Source organism: Microtus pennsylvanicus, chromosome 13, assembly GCF_037038515.1.
Source record: "Microtus pennsylvanicus isolate mMicPen1 chromosome 13, mMicPen1.hap1, whole genome shotgun sequence".
Classification (NCBI taxonomy): Eukaryota; Metazoa; Chordata; class Mammalia; order Rodentia; family Cricetidae; genus Microtus; species Microtus pennsylvanicus.
In genome coordinates, this window is record NC_134591.1 from 51,470,619 (window position 1) to 51,497,522 (window position 26,904).

The 26,904-nt window shown below is 45.1% G+C and overlaps 1 protein-coding gene across 6 annotated transcripts in view; it reads right to left on the reverse strand.

Moving 5' to 3' along the window:
- The window catches only part of St3gal3 (ST3 beta-galactoside alpha-2,3-sialyltransferase 3), a 216,984-nt gene that overhangs the window by 123,709 nt on the left and 66,371 nt on the right, over window positions 1-26,904 (reverse strand). For 5 of the 6 annotated variants that reach the window (XM_075947138.1, XM_075947139.1, XM_075947141.1 and 2 more), the window contains exon 3: window positions 4,435-4,482. The exons of the other annotated variant lie outside the window; for it this stretch is intronic. In XM_075947138.1, coding sequence (XP_075803253.1) covers window positions 4,435-4,482 — 48 coding nt within the window. The remainder of the gene's footprint in view (window positions 1-4,434; window positions 4,483-26,904) is intronic. 6 annotated transcript variants of the gene reach the window in all.

The window sequence follows — 26,904 nt, forward strand, 5'->3', positions numbered from 1 at the left end:
AACTCTTGCTCGCGGTCCTGAGTTTTCTAAGAAGACAGACTGAGCAAGCCAGCAGGTAGCACACCCCCCTCTGGATGCCCCCCCTCACTGCCCAGGCTTGTTTCATCTCCTACCTCCATGTTCCTTGCCTGCTTGAGTTCCTGCCCTGACTTCCTTCAACGATGGACTATGGCTGGACGTGTGAGCCAAATAAACCCTTTTCTCTCCTAGTTGCTTTTGGTCATGGTGTTTATCACAGTAATAGAAACCCTGGATAAGAAAAAAACTACACCTTCTGATCCACAGCTATCTGCAAATTAAGCTTCGTATACTTTATAACTCCGAGAGAGATGGTGGGGAGGGATGAAAATCCCCTTGAAAATTAATGCAAAGAGAAAAAAACCAGGAACTACGTGGACAAGAAGATGGGCACTGGAACCAGACTGCCCGCACTCAAAGTCCTGCTCGGACATTTACTTGCTATTTGATGTTGGATAAGGCGCTTCCCTTCTCCGTATGTCAGTTCCTTAAGCTGAGAAAGCAGGGAGGGGAGATAACCGCATCTATCTAACTTGGCTCAAGTGGAAGGGCTGAGAACTGTCTGACACACAGTGACGTGCCATAAATATTAACTGTCCCCTCCTCCTCCTGTTTCCAGGCAAGTGCTGCTTGTGGCATGCCTGGGTGATGGCTTTTGCATGTAGAGAAGAGAATGTAAGAGCTTAATGTACAGCGTGATGAGTTACTGTGCGAGGGATAGTCCCCTAACCCCTACTCAGGTCACTGGAGAGAACATTCCAGTTCTGAGATGCTCCCACCGCTGCCCCGGCTATTATGGAATTCAGTCTCGTATTTCTCCTTACTGTTCTAACATTGAACTGTGCATCTAAACAAATATGGTTTCATTTTGCTTTTGAAGTTCATACAAATGAAAACCAGTGTGTATTCTCTATTGTCTGCCTGCCTTTATTAAGACTCACCCACGTTATTGCTGGGCATGTAACTCAGTGGCAGCGCACTTGCCTGGAGCACACAAAGCCCCAGGTTTAATTCCTAGCCCCGCAAAAATGAAATAAAGTACATAAAACATTTCTTGTGTCTTAGAGCAGGGCTTGGCAGCACACATCTGCGATACCAGCACTTGGAAGGCTGGGGCAAGGGAACTCCTGCAAGCTGGAAGCCAACCTGGACTACGCAGGGGGTCCCAGCCAGCTAGAAGTGGGGGTATCTAGGAAAGCCAGATGTGGCAGCATAGGTCTGTAACCCAGAGGCAGAGGCAGGGGGATTGCCACAAGTTGAAAACAGCCTGCTTTACAAAGAGAGTTTCCATAGAAGCCAGGATTCTTTCTTTACAGCAAGGATTCCATAGCAAGATCATGTCTCAAAAAATAAAAATTTAAATTTAAAAAGGCAAAATAAAAACAGACTTACTTAACTATGCTGTCAAATCCATGTATAATTTGTTCATTTTCTTCTGTTCCACACCAATATGACATTTGCATATTCACGGCTGTTCCATATGTGGGTTGTTTTGGGGGTCTTACAATTCTGAATATTGTCTGGGACTGGGAGAGCCACCTCCCTGACCTGAGGCTGGGCCAAAGGGCAGTGTGCCAATTAGTGTGTCTTGCACTGTAAACACAGGAAGGGAGGAAGGGTGCCTGCCTGTGATGGTCACAAGAGCACAGGCAGGTATGGCACGCCCCTCCTGAAGACGTGCGCATGAACATATATCTGAGTAGACAATGGCATCCATCCCTATAACGAAGGTGTCTAGAGGCGGCATTGCTAGGATGTGTGTGGTTCAGACTTATTTCCACACCATCATCGTCTTTTTTGGGGTGATTATACAAACCTGACTTCCCACTCAGTGGAGCCTTGCTTCTGCTCCATCGTGGTCCCATCAGCACCGGGACTGTCATGCTATCGTGTTTTGTTGTTCTGTGAATGGGTAGCGATGTCTCCGTGGGATTCCAATGTCCACTTTCCTGGATACTAATGTACTTGAAAACCTATCCCTAGGTTTACTGGCCTCTTTTGGAAATGCTTTTTCAAGTCTTCTGCTCATTTCTGTACTGGGTCCTTCATTCTTTTTTGTTTTGTTTTGGTTTGCTTTGTTTTTTTGAGACAGGGTTTCTCTCTGAAGCCTTGGCTGTCCTGGAACTCACTCTGTACACCAGGCTGGCCTTGAACTCACAGAGATCTGCCTGCCTCTGCCTCTGCCTCCTGAGTGTTGGGATTAAAGGCCTGCACCAGCACTACCAGGCGGGGTTGTTCATTCTCAATGAATTTTGTAGTTCTTTGTTCAAGAGGCAAATCCTTTGCTAGTTAATCACGATGCAAATTGATTTTTCAAGCTGCCTTGGCAGTGTCTTAAGTGGGTCTTTTGATAATAAAAATCCTTAGTTGTAATGTACTGAGTTGATCAATCTTTTCTTGTAATATACAGATACAATTTGGGGTTGTTTAAGAGTTCTCCCTTGTCTTTCCACACTGCTGGAGTGACTTTTCACACACCTCAGCATTTTGGTGGAGGCACCTCAAGCACAAATGGCATGGAAACACATGGCTTGAGACGGTGGTACGGTTAGCAAAGGCAGAGTGTGGGCTCGCGAGCTGGGCGGGGATGGATGGGCTCTGAACGGGTGACTGTGTTTCAGGACAACTGGGAGGTCAGACCTGGTGTGACGGATAAATGACCAAGGGACCCAGAAAACTCCGTTACAGCGCTAACACAGAACAGGCCTTCCCATGGTGGGAAGGTGGTTGCAACATCTTTCCTTTGGTCCCTCTCTACCACAACTGCCTGAGCCTTGTGAACATGAATGAATCATGGGTGAGGTCAGCGAATGAGACTGACCACCCTCCAAAGGCCAGCCAGGCCTCCCTGGTATTCAGGGTGGTGTCCTAGGATGAAGTGGACTATCTTTACCTGGTCAGTCACACAGGATGAAGTGGACCATCTTTACCTAGTCACACAAGGATGAAGTGGGCCATCTTTACCTAGTCACACGGGATAAAGTGGAGCATCTTTACCTAGTCAGTCACACAGGATGAAGTGGGCCATCTTTACCTAGTCAGTCACAAAGGATGAAGTGGAGCATCTTTACCTGGTCAGCCACACAGGATGAAGTGGGCCATCTTTACCTGGTCACACGGGATGAAGTGGACCATCTCTACCTAGTCACACGGGATGAAGTGGACCATCTTTACCTAGTCACACGGGATGAAGTGAACCATCTTTACCTAGTCAGTCACACAGGATGAAGTGGGCATCTTTACCTGGTCACACGGGATGAAGTGGACCATCTATACCTAGTCAGTCACACAGGATGAAGTGGGCCATCTTTACCTGGTCACACGGGATGAAGTGGACCATCTCTACCTAGTCACACGGGATGAAGTGGACCATCTTTACCTAGTCACACGGGATGAAGTGGGCCATCTTTACCTGGTCACACGGGATGAAGTGGACCATCTCTACCTAGTCACACGGGATGAAGTGGACCATCTTTACCTAGTCACACGGGATGAAGTGGACCATCTTTACCTGGTCACATGGGATGAAATGGACCATCTTTACTGGTCACACAGGATGAAGTAGACCATCTTCATCTAGTCACACAGGGATGTCCTTTCCCTGGGGCAAAGTTGTTCTTAGCTCCCCCAGGGAGGGGAGGAGGAAGCTGAGGAGCTGTCCTTCCTGCTCTGCCGATAGAACTGAGGTATGGGATAGGGGGACTGCTTCAGACAGGAACAGCAACCTCCTGACTTCAGTGAGTCTGGGTCAAAATAGTGTGCGCCAAATAGCATGTCCTGCACTGTAAACACAAGAAGGGAGGGAATGTCTGCCTGTGCCTGGCACAGGCAGGTGCAGCCCCTCCCCCTCCTGGAGCTCTCTTCCTGAGCCCAGGAGTGTGTAAGTGATCCTGCACACAGGAGGGCATGTCCTCAGGAAGCTGCCCCAGCAGCAGCCTGGTATTCTACAGGTGATGTAGATGCTTAATCAGAGCCGGTGGCTTCCCAAAGTCCTCTGCCCTGGCACTCAGAGACCAGCCAGCCTCTCACTCGGAAGGGGACACTTCTGGGAGGGAACACCAGCTGCAACTTTTTAGGCAGATCTTTGTGTTTTAAAGACGGGGTCTCATTATGTAGCCCTGGCTGGCCTGGAACTCCTCATGTCCACCAGGCTAGCCTCAGAGTCATGGAGACCCACCTGCCTCTGCCTGTGCCCCCTCCACCCTCGTGCCCAGCTCAGTGTCCACTTGTAAAACAACTGGAAAAGTGTTTCACACTGCGTCCCTCTTCTGCTCCCTCCATGGTGAAGCCCCTGGAGACTTTCTCATAATGCTGCAGCCCTCTTGCCCTCCCCCATATCCCCAACTCATGAGATTTCACTACAAGCATGGCCAATACTCAGGGCTGGGAAGACGATAGAGGTGGAAGAATTGGTACCTGTGCCTAGGGTTTGTCCAGCGGAGTCAAGGGAAAGAAGCAATGAATCTGCAACACAAGAGGACAAGTTCACGTCTTTCTTCTTTGTCAGTGCCCGCTGGCTCCACCCACACCCTGCAGCGGGCTAAAAGCACTAACCCCTCCCCTTCGGCCACTCCCTCCCTTATAGTCCTGTTTGCTTACTGTCCCTCTCCCCAATAAAACCCTGAAAGTAGTCTGTAATTACTTATAGCATATGCTGGAATGATAAAGTGGAGATGCCAAGGAAAGGGAAGATATAATGGCGGGGAAGATGTTAGTGCACAAAACACAAGCCACCAGGGCCTTTGCACACACAGCAGGCAGAATCAAGGTGAGTGTGAGCTCTGAAGCAGCCAAAGCAAAGGAAGAGAACAGTTCCGGGATTCAGCGCCCACAATGCATTCTTCTTCCATCCAATCACACGGTCGGGAAATATTTGCTGGGCCTCTATGGTACGAGGATAGTATGATACAGAAGTCAGCAATAACAAAAACAAAATGTGGTCTCCACTCTCGTGAGTCTCCTTGTCTTTGATCTTGGAAAGAGTTGTTATCGGAGAACAAATTACCGACAAAATTAAAAGCAAGAAGAGAGATTGCTGTTTGTTTTAGGGCCAGAGGGTGCTGGACAGGAGGGCTTCCCTGGAGAAGAAGCTGGCCCTTGGGCTGAGAGTTGAAGGATGTTGAGGGTCTAAGGCAACAAAAATGGAAATCCCAAGCAGAGAGACGCCTCATGTAGAGAGAGACATGCAGGAAGAGGGGACCACATGTTTCAGAGCAACTCAAAGACCGAAACCTATGTAAACACTGTACTTTCCTGTAAGTCTTACAGAGGGGACTAAGTAACGCTGACATCGCTTCTCCCTCAACATTTCCCGAGTTCGTAGCTGGGAATCTGTGTGGCTGCCTCTGAACATATGACCCAAACTCAAATGATGCTATAAGGCCATGCACAGGTCAGCAGTTACACGATGAGGGAAACCAAGGTGAGGTGTGAGCCACACACAACCCAGACTCAAGAGATCAGATCCAAAGGCTCACTTACTGCAGAGTGCTGGCTGAACACATACTGGACATGTGTGTACAGCCACAGCCCACTCGACAGTATCTTCCAGATCTTAGTACACACGGAAATTCAGCACAGTCATCATAACTCTAAAGAACAGCAACCGGCGCTAGCATAGTAACTCAGTTAAAGCAGCCATGACAGCTGCTCATTCAAGGCTATGTCATGAGCGCCACACCTGACACTAAGAACCACTGCAGAATTCCAGCTGGACAACAAACCCTTCGGACAGTCCTTCAGAGAGATGTTTGCTCAGAACTGTGGGACAGCGAGCTGGGGAAGCGGCTCCCGAGAGGATCCAGAGGCAAGCATCCTGCATGGTCAGGCGAGGGCAGACCATGTGCTCTGAAATCCACCAAGAGAAAGGTGGGGCTTCCTGCTCTTTAGAGAAACGTGGGTGTGCCAGCAGGCCCCTTGATGAACAGCTGGCCATCCCATCTGCATAAGCCGCATCTAACTCAGGAGTGCTACTTCTTCATCGGCTTGTTTCACGTCTGTTTCCTCTCAGGGAGGTATGCTCCTCCTTTTAAAGCTGCAGCCTGGGTGAGGAGGAGCGGTCTCACTGGCCTGGAGAACAGGAAGATTCCCCGAGGAGTTGACTGCCCAAGACAGCTCAAGAGCCTGGCAGATGAATCAGTAAGTAAAACACTTAGTGTTCAAGTGTGAGGAGTGGTGTGTTGAACCCCTGTGAAAATGTGGGGTGGGTGTGATGTCTGCCATGATCCCAGAACTCAGGAGGCAGAGACAGGGATTCCCAGGGCAAGCTAGGTAGCTAGACTAGCTGACTCAGTGAGCTCAGAGCTCAGTACTGTCTCAGAAGATAAAGTGGAGATCAGGGGAGACACCCAATGTCAACCTCTGGCCTGCACACACATATACACACACACACATGGATATATATACACATCACACACGCACTCATACACACACATGTATACACACACATGCACGCACACACGCACCACACATGGACATATATACACATCAGACATGTGCACACTCATACACACACGTACACACACATGCACACACACATACGCACATGTACATACAAACACGAAAAAACACTGAAATTATAAGGACCTAATTTTCACTGCAGTTGACATATTTTTGCAATTATAATTTACTTTCTTTGTATTCATAAGCAATCCTGATTTAATCTTTTTAAAAATTTTTTGATTCAAACATTTAAAAAAACAAACAAACCACTGGACCTTAACTAAATATCTAAAGAACAATAACTATTGACGGTGACTGCCTCTGGTGGTAGACTCCACAAATGTCTGCAGTGAACATGTGTTATTTGTATCAAGGGAGGTGGGGGTGGTTGGGAAGTGGTGCTCACTGGAGTCCATACTACTTAGCTTGAGGTGAGAGAGCACTGCCTGAGACCAGAAATGGGGTGTGTGTGTGTGTGTGTGTGTGTGTGTGTGTGTGTGTGTGTGTCAGAGAGAGGGAGTAGGGGAGAAGAAAAATTTAGAAATAATTGCTCCAGCGAAACTTGCTGGTGTCGAAGCCAAGGCATAGCAGATTCCTGACCTCTTCCATTGTTTGCGCTGAAGGTTATTCAACTTTTCACTTACTGGGATTGTCCTGCGAGCTCAGACCAGCTACATCAACCCCTTGGTGAAGCATCCCTCCCTCACCTCCTTCTTCCTTCCTTTCACACACAGTTTATCCCTTGGTCCTGCGGATGGAACCCAAGGCTTTGCACAAGCTCGGCAACGCTCCTGCACTAAACTGCACCCCCAGGCCCCACCCCCAGGCCCCTTCTCGCAAATATTACCAAGCGCCAATGCCCAGTAAGAGTGGTTTCTGCCTTGCAGGCCAGGGAGGTGGATGAGCTGGAGGAAGCATGTGACCAGGATCCTGGGAGGGAAGCCCCAGGCAGGTGGCTGTCTCCTGGGGAAGCAGTCACTGCAATGGCCAGGAGCACGTGGAAGTTCAGATGACGAGAGCGAGAGGAAGTGAGTGACATATTCATGCTTTGTGTAAGTTCGAATGAATTTTGTTTTGAATATTAAAGGCACAGCCCAGAAACGGTTCAGCAATTCATTATTTGTGTTTATTCTAAAGGATGTGAGATTATTTTAGTTATAAACCACGGTGACAGCTCACGGGAAAACTTAGCATTCGACAAAGCAAGAGGTCTGCTTTTGCGAGCAACAGAGCAAGAATCCAGACTTCTCCCTCTGCAGCTAACAAATATGTCATTTTCGCTTAAGCGGTCCAGGCCGCAGCTGTTCCTGGCTCCTAGGCTGGGGGCGGCCATGCGGCGTGTTGTACAAGTGACCTAACAGAATCGCAGACCAAAGCGTGACAGAGCTCACTGAACAATGAGGAAAGCTAGAATTTACTGGGAGCTTTTTATTACAGTCAGATGTTTCCTGTGTCTGGTTTCCGAGGCAGAATGGAGAGAATATAGAAGAAGCGAGGAGGATGCAGCTGGTCGTCTTAGCTTTGGCCGGGGCTTCGCAAGCCCCAGGCTTGTGTGAATGAGCTGCACTCTGGGGTGGTGCCTGCCTGTCACCCCATACATCCCACACATCTAGATCTTCTGCTATCCGGCCCCTGCAAGCTTCAGGGATGTAAGATGGGGAGAAAACAGATCGTGTCCAAGCAAACAGGTAAAATACAAACAGATAAAACTAACATGCTCCTGTGACAAGGACAGGAAAAAGAGCAATATGGGAGATTTCACTGCTCCGTAATGCAGAAATATTAACCAGTGCGCGCCAGCCACAGTAGAACACCAACGAGCAGACAACCGTAAAACAGTAAGACCAGGAGTGTCCTCACTCTCAAGAAATCCACACCCAAGTCGGGGTGGTGGTGGGAAATACCATTTAAATAAATGGCCGGAGTCACTTCTGACAGCGGCAGTTGGTGTAGAATATTAAGCAGTGTGAAAAGGCCAAGGATGGACAAACAGACATGATCCATAGTGTGTTTGCAGCATGTGGGCTGAGGCCTAAAGACAAGAACCAGGGCAGGAAAGGGCTACAAGGGAGTCCCGGGGGAGGGAGGGAAAGGCTGGAGCCTCCCTGCATTTAAGGAAGAGAGGAGGGCCAGCTGCTGGGGCAGAGGAAGCAGGAAGGTGGGGCGTGTTGGAAGAAGAAAAAGGTTTCGTGGAGAGATGTCTGTGTCCCATTCAAGAGCAGAAAAGAAGCCTTTTAGAAAAAAAATTTTTCAAATGTTCAAGGTTTTTTGTTTATTTGTTTTTGTTTTTTTTTTTCCTGAGACAGGGTTTTTCTGTGTAGCCCTGGCTATCCTGGAACTCGCTCTGTAGATCAGGCTGGCCTCAAACTCACAGAGATCCACCTGCCTCTGCCTCTTGGATTAAAAGGTGTGTGCTGCCACCACCTGGCTTTAAGTATTTTTTTTGAGATGTATTTATTTTTATTTAATGCGCATTAATGTTGTGCCTCCATGTATACCACGCAGGTCCCCGTTACCCATGGAGAAGACAACAGATCCCTGGGACACTGGAGTTACAGAGTCAACACGTGGGAGCTGGGAACTGAACCTGGATCCTCCGCAAGAGCGGCAAGGGTTCTCAACTGCTGAGCACTCTCTCCAGCCCACGTATGGGTGTTTGACTTCATACAAGTCCAAGCACCATTTGTGTGCCTGGTGCCCACGGAGGCCAGAAAAGAATGTTGGATTCCCTGGAGACACAGACGTTTGTGAGCCACCATGTGGGTGCTGGGGATCCAAGCCATGTCCTCTAGTAAAGCAGCCAGTGCCCTTAACCACCGAGACAACTCTCCAGGTCCTCTAGTAAAGCAGCCAGTGCCCTTAACCACCGAGACAACTCTCCAGGTCCTCTAGTAAAGCAGCCAGTGCCCTTAACCACCGAGACAACTCTCCAGGTCACAAGAAGTCTTTTAAAACCAAGAAAGTAGGCTAAGCAGGACGGAGGGGAATGTGCTGGTGGCAGAGTGCCTGGCCAGCGCACATAAGGACCTGAGCTCCATCTCGACATCATCAAAAACAAAACAAACGAAAGTTTCCACAAAAAAAAAAAAGTGAGTAAAGAGCTCTGGCTTGTATTCTCAAATATAAACTTTGGCTCCTTTATAGGAACTGAGTTGAAAGCCCGGCCAACAGAGTAGAAGGGAGATCAGGGGAGGGAAACTGAGGCAGGGAGGTGGACACAGAGGAGACACAACATTACAGTGAGAAGGGATAGTGTCTGAACCAAAACTATGATGTTTTGGGGGAGAGGTGGTAAGGGAAGGCGCTAGAGGCTCTTAAAGGGCAAGCTTCAGGGCTTGCAGCTAACAAAACAGGAATGAGAAATAAAGACAAGAGGCCCATGTGCACAGCCTGGGCTTGTGCAAACTGATGCTGACGTCTCTGTGATGGACAGGGGCTTGCTGATGGACCACTGAGGTGGCCTGCTTACATGAAGGCCAGCCACGCACTGAGGGTCCATCAGTGAGGCAGACGGGAACTGCCTTCTGGAGACGGGCACTGAGGAGCACACAGTATTGGGGAGCTGGTAGCCATCACAGCAGAGAGGAGGGGAGTCTGGGGAGAGGAGCATAGGCCAGGCTAGAGGTGTGGCCCTGCAGTCCAGCTCTTGGAAGTGACAGTGAAGAGCCACATGATGCTCTCAACAGCAGGGCCACGACACATTCAGAGGACAATTTAGACAATGGGTCTAAGCTGGAGACACCAATCTGGCTTTTCAAAGAGCCTTCAACCTGGCTGGGGATGGATGGTGTTAGTGGCCTGCTAGGAGAAATAATACTTTTTTCTTCTTATTGTTCGTTATTTTTTGAGACAGGGTTTCACGTATCCCAGGCTGACTTTGAACTCAGTATGTTCTAGAGGATGACCTTGAACTTCTGATCCTTCTGTCTCCCAGTGCTGAGATCACAGGTGTTTTCCACTGTGCCTGGTTTTATGGAGTGATGGGAATCGAACCCAGGGCTATGCGCACGCTAGGCAAGCACTTTCCCAACTGAGCTACAGCCCCAACTAGAGATAATAACACAGCCACCCGTTTCCTTTCCAGTTTCCCCTACTCCCTCAACATCTTCCTCTCAACCTCACCCCACCTCACTCCACCCCCAGAAAACAAACAAACTTGAATTAACAGAATCACTGAAGAAACAGCGGGGAAAATGTGTATGGAAAGAGAGCCAGAAGAGACGAGGACTGACGGCCAGAAGGGCGTCCTAATGTGGTGCACAGATGGCGGCCAGACTGGGAAGATGGAAGGGAGGGGGTCCTGACCTCACTGGGATCAGGTTCTGTCCGACGGTCTGGGCCAGTTTCAAGGACTTAGCTCAGAGTGGAAGCTGCAGAAGCAGTAAGCTTCTCCGAGAAGGTTCCTTTAGATTTTATTAATTGAACGTAGCAAGTGTATGTTCCAGAGCCTTTACCAAATTCAAGAAACTGTACAAAGGCCGGTGGAAGGGCTTAGTGGATAAAATGTTTGCCTTAGCAGGTGTGAGAACTGGAGTTTGGATGCCCAGAACCCAGGTAAAATCCCAGGAGGCAGAGACGGGAGATCCCCCAGACAAGCCGGCTAGCTAGACTAGCCAAAACTGGCAACCCAGTAAGTAGAAAGCAATCGGGGAGGACACCTGACACACTTAGGGCTTCCACACGCGTGTGTACATACATGCACCTACCTACATGTAAACAACCATTCACAAATGGACGCACACAATGCGCTCTCTCTCTCTCTCTCTCTCTCTCTCTCTCACACACACACACACACACACACACACACACACACACACACACACACGGGGGGGGTACAGAGAGATCAAACATAGTCCCTGAAAACAAACAACGTCTGAACTATTCTGGGATCACAGAGTCAACCACCAGTGCCACAAGTCCTGAGCGTCGCGCTAGGCGCTCAGGTCTAGGGGTTTTCCCTGGGAGCAATTAGGAAGGTGCGGAGCGACGGGCGCCTGAGCCGGGTATACGGTGATCGGGCCACAGTGACAGGGCAGGAATGAGTAAGCAAATGCAGAGGCGTGGGAAGTGAGGCGTGAGGCAGGTGAGGTTCAGAAGGGTATGATCATCCCTAATTAATATCTCAGAGTCTCTTTCAGGAGGCAGGAAGGCATGTGACTAAGGGAAGCAGTCAATACAATGATTAAAGTTTTTCTGCTTTTTTTTTAAGGTTTTAACATACCAAAGACTATTTTTAAAAAGTGAGTCACCATGAAATTGAGGGGAAAAACCTGCTATGTCATACCACAAGACAAAAGGCACTTGGTAAAAGACTGGGGCAGGACAGTCCCCGGGGCATCAGCACACACGGGGAGAGCAGGAAGTCTAGGAGGAGCTGGGAGGAGTCTACCAACCGCTGCCCTCAGAGGCTGGGTCCCGGGGGTGGCACTGTGTACACACCTGGTGTGTGAAGAAGCAGCTAGAAGAAAGATGGACGCAGGCACGCGCGGAAATGGAGAGTGACACACTAGAAGTGAGCTGTGGGGCTTGAGGGGCGTGGGAAAGGTCAGTGAGGCTGCCCTGGGAGAAACAGATGAAGGAACGCAGACCGGTACTGCCTCAAGCTGGTTAGGGTCCAGTAAAGTGGGAGATGACTGAGAAGTCCTTACGCTGAGTCTCAAATGAAGCCAGCCAAGAGCATGGCTGAAGGTCAGAGGGGCATGGGCTGGGGATGACGGAACAGTTTCTGCTGTTGGTAGGGCCCAGCCAGGGCAAAAAGGAAAGTCTGGACGGGTCACGGAGGGAACAGAGAGCAGAGCAGGGACCTGAAGCTGTCTGATGGCAAGACACGGCCCTCAAGGTACCAACTTTGAGGCAGACTATCTCAAGTCTATCTAGGCTCTGTTCCCTCCCTCCGCCCCACTCACTATGGCTAGGAGCTGATTCCTCCTGGGTAAGGAGGAAAAGGAACGAGCCGAGTCTCACCTGAAACCCTGAGACTTAACTGTTCTAGCTCTTGTCTCTTGCTATGTGTGCATACATGTTACTGTATGTGCATGTATGTGCACATGCTTGTGGTAGCCAGAAGACAGCCTTGCATGACACTCCAGGGATCGGCCTATTTCTACCTCCCTTTCCCCTCATTTTATGCACACCCCAGGGATCAAATTCAAGTCCCCCCATGCTTGTTAACGAAGTCCTTTACTGACAGAGCCCCCTCTCCAGCCTGTGGCAGTGTTTCAGGTTTTAGAACATCTGTATGCTACACAAAGCAAACATGACTTAGCCCACCACTGTGAGGCTTGGAGGCAACACTGCTGCAAGGAAGTATTTCTGTCATGAATTTTTACACTAAATATACTCACATTACTTTAAATCAGATTTGTAGACAAAGGACTTTTTATACTTAACTCACGCAAAAAAAAAATGCTTTAAAAATTATTAAGGGTGGTAGAGACAGCTCGACCAAAGGCACATGCTACCAAGCCTAATGACCTGAGTTCAATCCCCAGCGCCTGCATGTGGAAGAAGTGACTTCTACCTCCCGCCACGTGTATATATACATGCATGTTCTCACACACACATGAGAGCGTGTACATACACGAGCATGGGCACACACAAGCATCACATACATGCACAGAAAAGAAATACAATGTAATTTTTAAAAAGCAGAGTTTTAAGGCTCATACTGTGGAGGGACCGTCTATGAAGGTGGGCTTTGTTGGAACCTGCTCGTGAGACACATCACACACTCAGCATGGAGGAGACCTCAGTGCATGCAGGGGCTGATGACAATTTAGTCATCGCCTTCATCATCATCACCATCATCATCATCATCATCATCATCATCATCATCATCATCACCATCATCACAAGGTGGTCTTGTTGACACAACAGGACAGTGATACACAGAGAAGCAGAGAGAAGGGAGGGATCGGGAAAGGAAGGCAGGAAAGTAGGCCAGGGTGTGGCTCTGAAGCCCGTTAGGAGTCTGGATTTCATCAACTGGAAGTAGAGAGGCAGAGAAAGACACTATAGATTTTTTTTGCTTTTGTTTTTGTTTTAGTAAGCTGATGATGTCAAGACCTTTGCTTCAAGAAAACCACGGTAATGACGGTGTGAGACAGAACGCATGCAGGCAGGCATGTTAGGAGGACATGTCAGCAAACCAGGTGAAGGATGTGAGCATCTAGCATGCGCTGGGGTGGAGGGTGTGGTACAGAGGATGAGGTGGCAAAGGGAAAATGGGAGGATCCGATTAAATGTGGGGAGGTGAGGACCGAGGGAAACTGGGATAGGGAGATAAAGGATTAGATGTGGGGAGGTGAGGACCGAGGGAAACTGGGATGGGGAGATAAAGGATTAGATGTGGGGAGGTGAGGACCCAGGGAAACTGGAATTGGGGAGATGGAAGGGTTAGATGTGGGGAGGTGAGGACCCAGGGAAACTGGGATGGGGAGATGGAAGGAGCAGATGTGGGGAGGTGAGGACCCAGGGAAACTGGGATGGGGAGATGGAAGGAGCAGATGTGGGGAGGTGAGGACCCAGGGAAACTGGGATGAGGAGATAAAGGATTAGATGTGGGGAGGTGAGGACCCAGGGAAACTGGGATGGGGAGATAAAGGATTAGATGTGAGGAGGTGAGGACCCAGGGAAACTGGGATGGGGAGATGGAAGGATCAGATGTGGGGAGGTGAGGACCCAGGGAAACTGGGATGAGGAGATAAAGGATTAGATGTGGGGAGGTGAGGACCCAGGGAAACTGGGATGGGGAGATAAAGGATTAGATGTGGGGAGGTGAGGACCCAGGGAAACTGGGATGGGGAGATGGAAGGGTTAGATGTGGGGAGGTGAGGACCCAGGGAAACTGGGATGGGGAGATGGAAGGGTTAGATGTGGGGAGGTGAGGACCCAGGGAAACTGGGATGGGGAGATGGAAGGGTTAGATGTGGGGAGGTGAGGACCCAGGGAAACTGGGATGGGAAGATAAAGGATTAGATGTGGGGAGGTGAGGACCGAGGGAAACTGGAATTGGGGAGATGGAAGGGTTAGATGTGGGGAGGTGAGGACCCAGGGAAACTGGGATTGCAGAATAAAGGAGTAAAACACTCTAGAACAGACAACTGGCAGCAATGCTAACATAGCAGAAGAAGGGCAAGAGCAGCTTGGAAAGCTTCCTCTGGCGCTGCAGTCTGAGCAGCGTTTGCTCCCTCTGTAGCTCAGCCTGGAGTTTAATCCCCACTGTGAGATTCCAGAGGGGGAGGGAATTTAACACAACTGTAGTGGCAGAGACACTGGGAGGTGAACAGGGTTAGCAGAGGACATCAGGATGCAGTCCTCATGAATGGATGGTGGCCTTTTGGGAAGAGAGAAACCAGAGCATCACTCACGCACACAATTCCTCCCATCCACGCCCGCGCAGCTTCAGACTGTCTCACCTGACAAGGACCCTTGACCCTGGACCAGGACCAGAAACCGTTTCACTTTATCGTTTACTTGTTCGGTGGTGGCAAGTTCATAGCCAAGAGAAAATGAAACTAGACACCTGTACCCGGCAGTTAGCCAACCGGTGATCTCAAGAGCAGGTGAAGTAAGTTACTCTGGGTGGAAGCCACACAATCTCATACGCCATGGAGGCGAAGAGTGTGAAGGACCTGCTGAATTGTCTAGCCGGTGGAGTAAGACACACTTAGGACACAAGCGGAACAGTCTTCTGGGTGTGTCTCGGATGGTGTCTATAGCAGTCACAATAGATCTATGGATGGATTGATTCCTAGATGGCTCCATACATGACGGTGTTAGTCGGGGTGGTAAGAAGTAAAACGTGGGGCTGCTGGAAGAAGTAGGTCATTGGGACATGTCTGTGGGACTGTATCTGGCCTTCTTCCTGTACACCCTTGCTTCCTGCCCAGCATGAAGATGCTCTTATGTCCCACCCCCACCACCACGAAGTCCTATTCTACAATGGGTCCTAAAATATGGAATCGAGTGATTATAGACCAAATCCTCTGAAACCAGGAGCCAAAGTAAATCCTTCCTTTTAAGTTGTTTCTGTCATGCATGCTGTCCCAGGGACAAGAACAGCAGTTAATACAAGGAATGAAAATATGCCCACTGAATCCAGAAATAAGATCTTTGGTGACAGTCGCGTTCATTGCATCTGGACCCACTGAAGGACTGGAGTAACCCATGAACTATAGACGTTCAAGCAGTAGAACAGGAAAGTAGGGAAGAAGCCGTCTATACAACTGGTTATTGATAAAATCTGAGTGGGTGTCAGCCAGAGAAACTAAAAGGGAAGGGATCAATCACCCAGTTAAAAATGGGTTTCAGTTGGGGAAGGGAAATCTTTCTCTACAAATGGCCAGTAAAATTTTTAAGCTTTGTTGGCTACATCAAGTCTCTGTGACATATCTAACGATTTTGCTTATTTTCACACTTCTTTGGTTTTCTGCTTAAGCCCTTAACACATAAAGCCATTTTTAAGTGAGGCCACATGAAAGCAGGCTATGGACTGCATCTGGCACGGAAAAGAATGTTTGCAGTCTCCGATTAATACACACTTCCTCCTAAAGACCTCCAAAATGATGAGGGGAAAAAGCAGAAGTACACAAAATCAAAGAACGGGAGAGGAGACGCCAGCACCAAAATTTAGAAGCTGGGGATCAAGTGGAAAGCAGGATTCAGCAAACTTCCCCCATACTGGGAAGCACTGGGTACCACGGAAGAGCAAGTGAAGAATGTAAACAAGACACCAGCTCATAACTAGGAACTGACAGGCAAGACCATAGGGCATCAGAAGAAAGTTTCTCACATAAAGACAGGAGAGTGAAACAAATGGAAACCAAAATGGAACCACCACAAATACACAGAGATAAAAAGCTTATAAAGCAAAATATTGAATATCAATGTAGAAATTTTACTCATGAGTCAAGTAGAAGATACCACTTGAAATGGTACATTTAGGGAATGGAGAAAGGGTTCCATTTTTGAAAGCATACACCAGCTTTGAGGACCTAAGTTCAATTACCAACACTCACATGGGGTGACTCACAACTGCCTATAATTACAGCTTGAGGGGATCTACTGCCCTCTTCTGGCCTCTGTAAATACGTGTGCGCGCGCACGCGCGCGCACACACACACACACACACACACACACACACACACACACACACACACAAAAATAGAACGAATCTTTTAAAAATATAATACAAGGAAATAAAAAAAAGGTTGGAAACAAGTTGAGGAAAACTCTCAGAGTATAGAGCTAAATGCCAGAAACAGGAAATGAGGTTTTTTTTAAAAAAATTAGAAAGTATGGTTGAGGGCTGGAGAGATGGTTCAGAGGTTAAGAGCACTGACTAGTCTTCCAGAGGTCCTGAGTTCAATTCCCAGCAACCACATGGTGGTTCACAGCCATCTATAGTGAGATCTGGTGCCTTCTTCTGGCATGCAAGCATACATAGAAGGAATGTTGTATACATAATAAATAAATAAATCTTTTTTTTTTTTAAAAAAGTATGGTTGGAAGATGAGAATGCCTTACTAAAAAAAGGGTAGCAAGCCACATGGCTAAACATGGGTACAAATTATGGGTTAATTTAAGTTGTAAGAGCTAGTTAGTAATAAATCTGAGCAATAGGCCAACCAGTCCATAATAGAAAAGAAGGGAGGGAGGGAGGGAGGGAGGGAGGAGGAGAGAGAGAGAGAGAGAGAGAGAGAGAGAGAGAGAGAGAGAGAGAGAGAAGAAGGCTGAGAGGTGGTGGCACATGCCTTTAGTCCTAGCACTTGGGAGGCAGAGGCAGGAGAATCTCTGTAAGCTCAAGACCAGCCTGGTCTACAGAACAAGCTCCAGGACAGTTGGGGTTTTGCAGGGAAACCTTGTCTTGAAAAACCAAAAAAGGTAAAAATAAAAAGTATGACATCTAGAATGAGAGCAAATAAGAAAAAGGTAGAAAGGAAAAAATTAATTTTTAATTCAATAAAAATTTCCTAGGTTAAAGGGCCTGAGGTTTTGAGATTTTTCTATTTTTGTTTGTTTTAGCTTCAAAGGGTCTTTGGCGTTGAGGAGATGGCTTGGTCAGTAAAGTGCCTACCACACAAGCTTGAGGAGCTGAGTTTGAACCCCAAGCACGCATGTAAAACTGGGCTGGGGTATGTCTAACAGCACAGGCCACTGCCCACCATTAGATGGTAAGACACCATCATTCTGGATGCAGGACACAGAGACGTCTACCTGAACTGACCAGGAAACTCTCTCCCTGCTGGGTGACACATACAGGTCCAGGGGGTAGAGGGGAGAAGGAACCAATGGTCTTTATCTGGCACTGGACCCTGCATGGCTACATTACGAAATCTTCCGGGAAAGATGCACCTACCGGTGTGATTGTGGCATGATAGGATATGCAGCTAACCAACCACTTTCTGATTAGATCTGAGGCCCCTGCCACAGGATTTCCTACGGCTGCTGTTTTGCTAATCCATCAATGCTATCAGGCTGCCTTCTAAATATTTATGTTTATGGATCTGTGCTGCTTTCAACTTTGGCCAGAGAAACTTCTCTTTGCAGTGGGTAGTGCTAATGCAGAGACCCATACCTCATCAAAGTGCTGAATCTCAGCTGTGTTACTGTGTATGCATCAAGCTAGGCCGGTCGGTGATGTAGGATTCCCCTCTGTGTGCTATGAATATGCTTTATTTTCACTGGTTAATAAAGAAGTTATTTTGGTCTATGGTAGGGCAAAATATAGCAAGGTAGGAAATCCAAGCAAAGATAGAGGAGGAAAGAAGGTGGACTCAGATACCGTGTAGCTGCCGAAGGAGAAAGATGACCGAACCTGACTGGTAAGCCACAGCTTCATGGCGATATACAGATTATAGAAATGGGTTAATTTAAGATATAAGAGCTAGCTAGAAATATGTCTGAGCTATCAGCCAAACAGTGTTGTAATAAATACAGTTTCTGTGTAATTATTCAGGTCTGGGTGGCCAGAAAACAAAAGTTCAGTCTCTCTTTACATAATGGTGCCCAAACATTTGGCAAGAATATCCACAGAAAGCCTAAGAAAGGTTGGGGAGCTTCTAGAACCTCAAAAACAGGAGTCAATTGTGACTTCTTGGTAGCCATATTTTTTCAGATAGGCTCTGTTTGCTGGTGGCTATCAGGGGTACTGTTCCTTTAAGAGACGACTTCCTGATTCACACTAGTGGCAGAAATGGCGCTGGCTCTTTTGTGAGGTCCTACTAAGGAGCACTTAAATGGAGTTTGTGAGCAGAGTGCTACAAGAATCTTAGTAGTGGTGACATAGACCCGCTGTGTCCCTGGAGCTGGGGTGGTGGTATGACTTGCAGAGCTGAGGTAATATACCTCTGCCATACTGAAAGTCTGAGAGAGGCGGGGCCAGCATCCAAGGCAGCAGCAACCACACCACTTACCATTAAAAAAAAAAAAACACTCCTTGTCAGAAAAGGATTTCAGATACACAAAATAGGACAGATTCAGACAAAAAAAAAAAGACCTCTAAACGAGACACAATGTGTTTAAAAAAATGTAATAGGCTTGGGAGAGAGAGGAGAGTATAGACAGTTATAAAAAAATTAGTTTTAAGAAATAAAACAAAGTCTTTAAAGAGACAGTAAAAGTAATAATTTTTTAAAAGCAACATAAAAATGAAAAATATACAGAGAGTCTGGATTATGTAAATTATTGTGTTTTCTTCAAATTTTTTGATTGTTAATAAGTTAACTGCAGAAAGAGAATTGATTGCTAAGCTAAACCAATATAAAGGTATCTTGACTTAAAAATCTGAGCCTAAGGATATGTTACTTGGAAAAGAAATTCTGTTTTTGTGTTCACAGAAGATGAGAACCTGTGGATTCCTTCCAGGCTAATGTGGTTTTATGGAACAAGATGCCCTGAAAGGTCTCCATGAACCCTAAAAATACTCCTCCAACAAACATCAGGAAGCAGTTTGGAGAAAACTCTGCCCAAATTCCCAAAGTGATTGTTTATAAATGTTTGTTTTCATTTAAAGGGGGATATAATATAGAGATGAATACTTTGCATTGGTATGATACAAATTTAAGGTCAATTTTTGTTACACTGTGTATATGTATGTCTGCTCTTGTTTAAGGAATCATATTTATGCATCTAGTTTAAAAACATAATGTATAGTTAAGAAATACAGATTAATAGTCATCTATAATAATCAAACTTTTAACTTTTCAAGATATGCAGAGATATATTTCAGTTAGATTGATAATCTTCAACACTCAATGTCCTACAGAATATGGCATTTAAAAGGTTTTAAGAACTTAGACTTTTCTTGACAGTGAGATACGTCTGCTTCTGGCAGCACCAATTGCTTCAGAGAGGTTGATGGGCATTGAAGAAACTCGTTATAGAATTTTGCCTTCAATGTGATAAGACTAGCCATTTGGGCAATAAACTGCTCTTGCCTGGACTGCTTGATGGTATGCTGTATGAACTCAACATGGAGGACCCACAGAAAAGTTACTGCAGAATTTTCTAAAAGATAGAATGGTTCTTCAGGGTTCCTGCTTCACAGAAGAAACTGCCAGAGATTCCACAGGACACAGAAGAAAGCAAATGATAAACTTTGCCAGTAGAAGGCAGAACAGATCTTCAATTTCCTGTTTCATGAAAAGTCTGCTGGATACTATGGGCATATAGGCTGAAGATGGATGCCCCAACATTACAGAAGAACTTTGGGTGACTGTTCAGGCAGTGAGATGTCTCTGTCAATTCTAGAGTTCTGAATTGGTTACAACGCACTTCCTATTTACTTAGGTAATATTATAGCCTTCTGGGGTCTTTGATGGAGTTAAGACAGGTAGTTATAGTTTTCCTTAGGTATGGTAAAAGACATATTAGATATGAAACTTTAGACTCACAAAGAAATGTTGTAACTGCAATTCTTGCTTGGTAACTTTTGTATATGTAACTTAACTATGTTAAAGTTAAAACCTACCTTTTTATTTAGTCAGAAAAGGGGAGATAATGTGGAATTCCCCTCTGTATGCTGTGAACATGTTTTATTACAATTGGTTAACAAAGAAGCTTCTTTGGCCTATGGCAGGACAGAATATAACAAGGTGGAAAATCCAAGCTAAGATAGAAGAGGAAAGTAGGCAGTCATGCAGATGCCATGTAGCTGCCAATGGAGAAAGATGCCAGAACCTTACTGGTAGGCCACATTCTCATGGTGATATGCAGATTAGTAGAAATAGGTTAATTTAGGATATGAGAGCTAGCTAGCTCTTATATCACAGACTAGGAGTCAGAAAGAACATAAGAGCCGTGAAATCTTGACTTCTGGACAGAATGTGGCTGTCGCAAATGTTATCCCACAGCTAGCTACACAAGAACAAGTCAATCAAAATTCTAGCACAGATGAGAGGGAGGTCTCTGAGGCCCTGTCCTTGGTGGAGGAGCTACTGACCATTGGTGGCTACCGAAGAAGAGACAGCCACCCTTCGTTAGGGGTGTGGCTCATTGTAGGCTGCCCGTGCCTCAGTGGGAGGTTCCACAACCATGTACATATGGGCAATGGTCTCAGTGAATTACTAATAACAGCAAAAAAAAAAAAAAGGAACATGTGAAGCTAGGAGGGAGATGGGGTGGGTGGGACTAGGGGGAGCTGGAGGGAAGTAGTGATGGATGGATACACTCAAAATATATCGTATAAATGTACTTCTAAAGAATGAAAGGTTAATTTTTAAAAATATGAAAACAAAACTCTAGACGCTATCCATAAGAGACTGAATAGCCTACAGTGATAGGGCTGGGACTTTAAATCTAATTGATCTGGTTCACACACACCACATCCTACAGACGTAAACCAAGAAGGCCAAAAAAAGGGGGTCTACTAGCAACCTAAATGTCTCCCATTTCATCACACCTAGATGAATGGCTTATAAAATACTGTAAGGCATTATTTTTGTGATTACTTTACTTATTCAAATACTATCTATAAAAAGAATTAACCTAGAATCACAGTTGGGGCAGAAATGATGGCTCAGTGGTGAGAAGCATTTGCTGCTCCTGCAGAGGACTTGGGTGGGATCCCCAGCACGCACATCAGGCAGGTCTCAACTCCCTGTAGCTGCAATGCTACGCTACCCAGTGCCCACTGCTGGCCTCTGCAGGTATTGCCCTCATATGGTGAACACACTGACAAACAGGCACAAACCTGCACAAATCAAATTAAAACCTTTTATAAATATTAGAATAAAAGATAATCCAAAGACAAATGTTTGGACCCAGCTCCAAAGTGCTATGGAAAGAAATCTGAAAGAAAAATTTTGCTTGAATAAAGTAAGAATTGGGTATCAGAAATTACTATAGATGTAAGATAGCAACATGATCTCTATATTTTTTATGTTTTGTAAATTATTTTATTATTTTATGTGTATGAGTGTTTTGCCTGATGCTGATCTGTGTACCATGTGTGTGCCTGGTGCCCATGAAGGCCAGAAGAGGGCATCAGATCCTGTAGAACCAAAATCACAGAAGGTTGTGAGCCACCATGTGGGTTCTGGAAATCAAATCTGGGTCCTCTGGAAGAACAGCCAGTGCTCTTAATTTCTGAGCCATCTCTCTAGTCCCAGACTGCTTTATTTTAAAAAGCTATATGGGGTAGAGATGTGTTCTCAAGTACTTGTGAGTAAAACGACAAGCTTCCCAGCATTTGTCTTAAAATACAAATAATAAAATGGTACAAATGTCCACAAGAGCAAGGTCTGTATAACACACACACACACACACCAAGGGCCCTTAAGAGGGGAAGATGCTGAAGTCTCTAGTCTCTGCCTCATGACATTCTCTCCTCCATCAGATGCCCTTGACAGATGTTGAAGGATCATGGTACCCACTTCATCCTCAAGAGGGAGCAGATAAAGAAGGAACAAAAGGAAAGGTACTCAACGAGGTTTTTATTTTATTTTTTCTATGAAATCTTGAATGTTTATTAATTTACAACACTTCCTGAAGCTTTAGTCTAATTAATCTTCATCAACAAAAGTCAGGAGTCAGAAATTGGAATAAAAACCCGAAAGATCAGAGAAGCAGAGGAGCAGCCAGTCACCAGTGACTTAAGCACAGCTTCTTGGTAGCTGCATTTTCCTGGGTGGCCTCTGTTTGCTGGCACAGAGCAGAGGTGCAGCTCCTTTAAGAAAGACTGGGCTTCCTGGTGCTGGGAGCGCTGGCAGCTCTTTCAGGAGGTCCCGCTACCAAACACTTAAATTAGGAATTTATGAGCAGTGGGAGGAATGCTGCTTGATGGAGGTACGGACCTAGAAACTTCCCAGAGTTGGGGTGGTAAACGTGACTCTGCCATGAGACTAGACTCTCAGGGAACCAAGCGGGAGAGCCAGCACCGGCATGCCATGATCAAGTTACACAGCTGCTTTTTGTTCACGCAAACAGAAAAAGTTACAGACACACAGTAAGGACAGATTCAGACAAATCCATGTAGGGTTGGGAGAAGAAAAAAGGTCAAGAAAGTCCTTAATAAAGAATAAGGTAATAAAAAAATAAGCCACATAAAGATGGAAAACACACAGAAAGTCTGGATTATATATATTATTGTTTTGTCTTTAAAGTTTTGGGCTGCTAAAAGACCTTGGATTATGAAAAGTGGTATATTAAACCAACCTATATATTTTACAATTATCTTGACTTCAAAATTTAAGTCAAAATATATGTTACTTTGGGGGAGAGGTTATGCTTTTATTTCCACAGGAAATGAGAGGTTCTGGATTCATTCTGGGTTAAGAAAAATCGGGTTTGATTGAGGAAGACCCCCCTGAAAATCCTGGCTACAAACATAAAGAAATAAACCTAAAAGAAATACAAGACATGTGAGTATATTTTACCTGCTCAAACACATAACAAAAAAATCATCTTTGGCTGACTTGTGTACAATACACAGTCTATACTTGTATTAATACAGACATGTCTGCTGCTACCTCTAAAAGTTTATGTTTTGTCAGAGCAAGGAGACTAGACATCCACAAAAACAGATGGCCTGGTGATACAGCATCTTAAAACACCTCTGTTGCAGTTCCCTCAGAGTTCTACAGGCAAAAAAAGCTTCAAGTCTCCTGGTTGAGATGATCCAGCCTCACAGCCTACTCCAGCCGAAGACTTAGTTATTATCTTAAATTTTCCCCAAGATGCCTCAAAGATTACCAGCATCCCTAAATCACAAGGAAGTAGTATAGAAAACTACACACAGATTCCCAAAAAAATTATGGATATTTATTATTATTTAAGGGGGGTTGGTTGCAAGCTGTTATTGGTAATAGAAAAAAAAGCTAAACAAAGAGATTAGATTCAAGGATCTCTTTCTCAAAAGAAAAGGGGGGATATAGAAATAGGACAAAAGGACAGATTATTGAATCTACTTTAATCCAAAAAAACTGTTATTAATCTCAGGATATTTTACACTGGTATGGATTTTAATTAAGTTATTTCTGTTATGCTGTATGTATGTTTCCACTTGTTTGGGGTATTGTGCTTATACAGCTCATTTTAAAATGTAATGTATAATTAAAAATACAGATTAATAATCATCTAAAATAGCCAAACTTATAGTCATGTTAGGTATGTTTTCAAGGTCATAAACAGATACATTTTTTATGACAATGAGACCTGTCTGCTCCTGGCACCACTAATCTACTTCAGAGAAGATGTTGGGCATTGAAAAAACTCCAAATGGCGTTTGCTTTCTTTATGGCAAAAGCTAGCCATGTGGGCAAAGAAACTGTACCTCAATTGTTGACAGTTACTATCCAAACTGGACCAGCGGGACACAAAAAAGGCTACTGCGGAACTCTGTCAAGACTAGGTAAAACAGTCCTTCAAAATTCCCCGCTTCAAAGGCAAGTCTGCCAGATATGGTAGACCTGTAGGCCAGAGGTGGATGCCCCAGAGTTACGGAGGAACTCTGAGTGACTATTGAGGCACCCTGATGTCCCTGTCATTAGGAAACATTTTACCCTTCTGTGGTCTTTGATGGAGTTGAAGACTAGAGAGTTATAGTTTTCCTTAGTTATAATAGACAGTAAATTAGATATAAAACTTTAAACTTAGCAACGTAAAATAAATAATAGAGTACTTTCTCTAATTTTGCCAAATACAAATGAACTGAACATTGTAACTGTAATTCTTACTTTATAACTGTTTTATTGTATACATTTTTACTATGTTAAAGCTAAAACTTTCCTTTTTATTTAGACAAAAGGGGGAAATGCTGCAAAACAATATTTTTTGTACATTATGAATATTTATTACTTTCATTTGCTAATAAAAAATTTGATTGGCCAATAGATGGGCAGGAAGAGATTGAGTGTGAGAGCCAAACTAAGAGAATTCTGGGAAGAGGAAGGGCAGAGTCAGAGAGTCTGCACAGGCAGGGAAGCAAGGCGAGAATGCTGTACTGAGAAAAGGTACCAAGCTTGTGGCTAAACATAGGTAAGAATTATGGGTTAACTTAAGTAAGAGTTAGTTAGTAACAAGCCTGAGCAATCAGCCAAGCATTTATAATTCATATTCAGACTTGAATCAGTTTTTTGGGACTAGGCGGTTAGGACAGGAAACATCCATTTACACGGTAATATTTGCAGCGGTATTATTTCTAATGATCAAAAATAAAGAAAACTAAAGATCTATTAATGCATGTGTGGATAAGTAAAATGTGGTTATTATCCTATTAAAAATATCACAGCAACAAAAAGAAATGAAGTGCTAATGGGTACTATAATATGGATGAGCTCTGAAATACGATGCTAATTGAAAAAAGCCAGCGGCAAAAATTGTATGATTCCGTTTATTATACACACAATGCTAGGACAGGCAAGTTATCTGTGGTTAGGGAACCACTGAAGGAAAATGGGTCACGTTACACACACACACACACACACACACACACACACACACACACACACACTTTACCAATCTGGCACATGACCTCTTATGGAAGATCATAATATAAATTGTTTCCATTTAAAAACTGTTCTGTCAGTGGTTGAGATGATATCCGTCTTAACTGTTAGAAACCTATATTTATTTTATATTTATTTATACCTTAATATCTTCAAAGTAGACATTTGGCAACACAAACTAAAAAGTACGTTTTGCCCATTGATAGTGAATACTTTATATTGAAAAAGGATTATTATCAAAACATATTTCTTTTGAGGCTTATATAAAAATACCTTAACAAACAGTACGTGTTTCTTATTTTGAGACCAAATTTTGGACAACTGCATACACATGGTAAGTATCAAATACCATAAATAAAAATCAGAGCGTGTAGCAGTCTGCCAAATTCTTTATTGCATTTACTCGTTTATTTGGGGGTGCCTTGCTATGACATACATGAAGAGGTCAGATGACAACTTTCAGGAGTCCGGCTCCGGCTCCTCCTCTACCACATGGTCCTGGGAATTGAACTCAGGTCGTCAGGCTTGGTAGCAAGCACCTTTACCCACTGGTTCATGTCACCACTCAAGTCCACCATGTTTCCTTTTATGAAAGTAAAATTATTCTGAGGTTTCTGTGTCTAACTACGGATACGTCACGTATGGGTGGTGGGTGCCCACAGAGGCCAAAGATGTTGTCAGATTCCCTGGAGTTAGAGTTACAGGAGCACTTGACATGGGTCTCGGGTCCTCTCCAAGAGTAAAAAATGCTCTTGACCACCGAGCTACCTCTCCAGCCCCCTCAAGTCCAACAGGTTTCTTACTGTTCCTTTGTAGTTTCTGCCACTCATTCCCAGTTCACTTGGGTTTTTTGTTTGTTTGTTTTTGTTTTTTTGAGACAAGGTTTCTCTATATAGTTTTGTCCTAGAATTTGCTCTGTAGACCAAAATGGCCTTGAACTCAAGAGATCTGCCTACCTCTGCTCCCAAGTGCTGGGATTAAAGGCATGCACCACAATGCCTGGCCAGTTCTTCTTTTTCAATTCTCTGTAACCAGAGATCTGTTTTCTGTTTAATTTCACATAAAGGAAATGATATGATTTTTACTGCTGAGCAATATTCTATTCTATTCCAATTTTCTTATCTACTTATGGACCTTGAGATGATTCTAATAGTGTTGCATTAGAAATAAAACTTCTGTGAGTCAGTTTTCCTAAGTTCTGTAGGAGCATATGGTCTCATTTTCTTTGGATAAATATCAACGAAGGGAAAGTATGCACGTTGTGACATGTGTGCTCCTGCCATATTAAGAACATGAAAAAATACTTTCTAAAGGAGTTGCATAACATTTTTTTTTGGTTCTGATCCCTTCCAGAGACGAGAGTTTCGATGCTAACACGCGCACGTCAACAATGCATGGTCAGTCTTTTTCATTTCAACCCTTCAATCAAACATGAGATTTTAGTTTACACTGCTATATTATTGAAGGCTAAAAAAGTTAATCTATTGTAAAGCAAAGG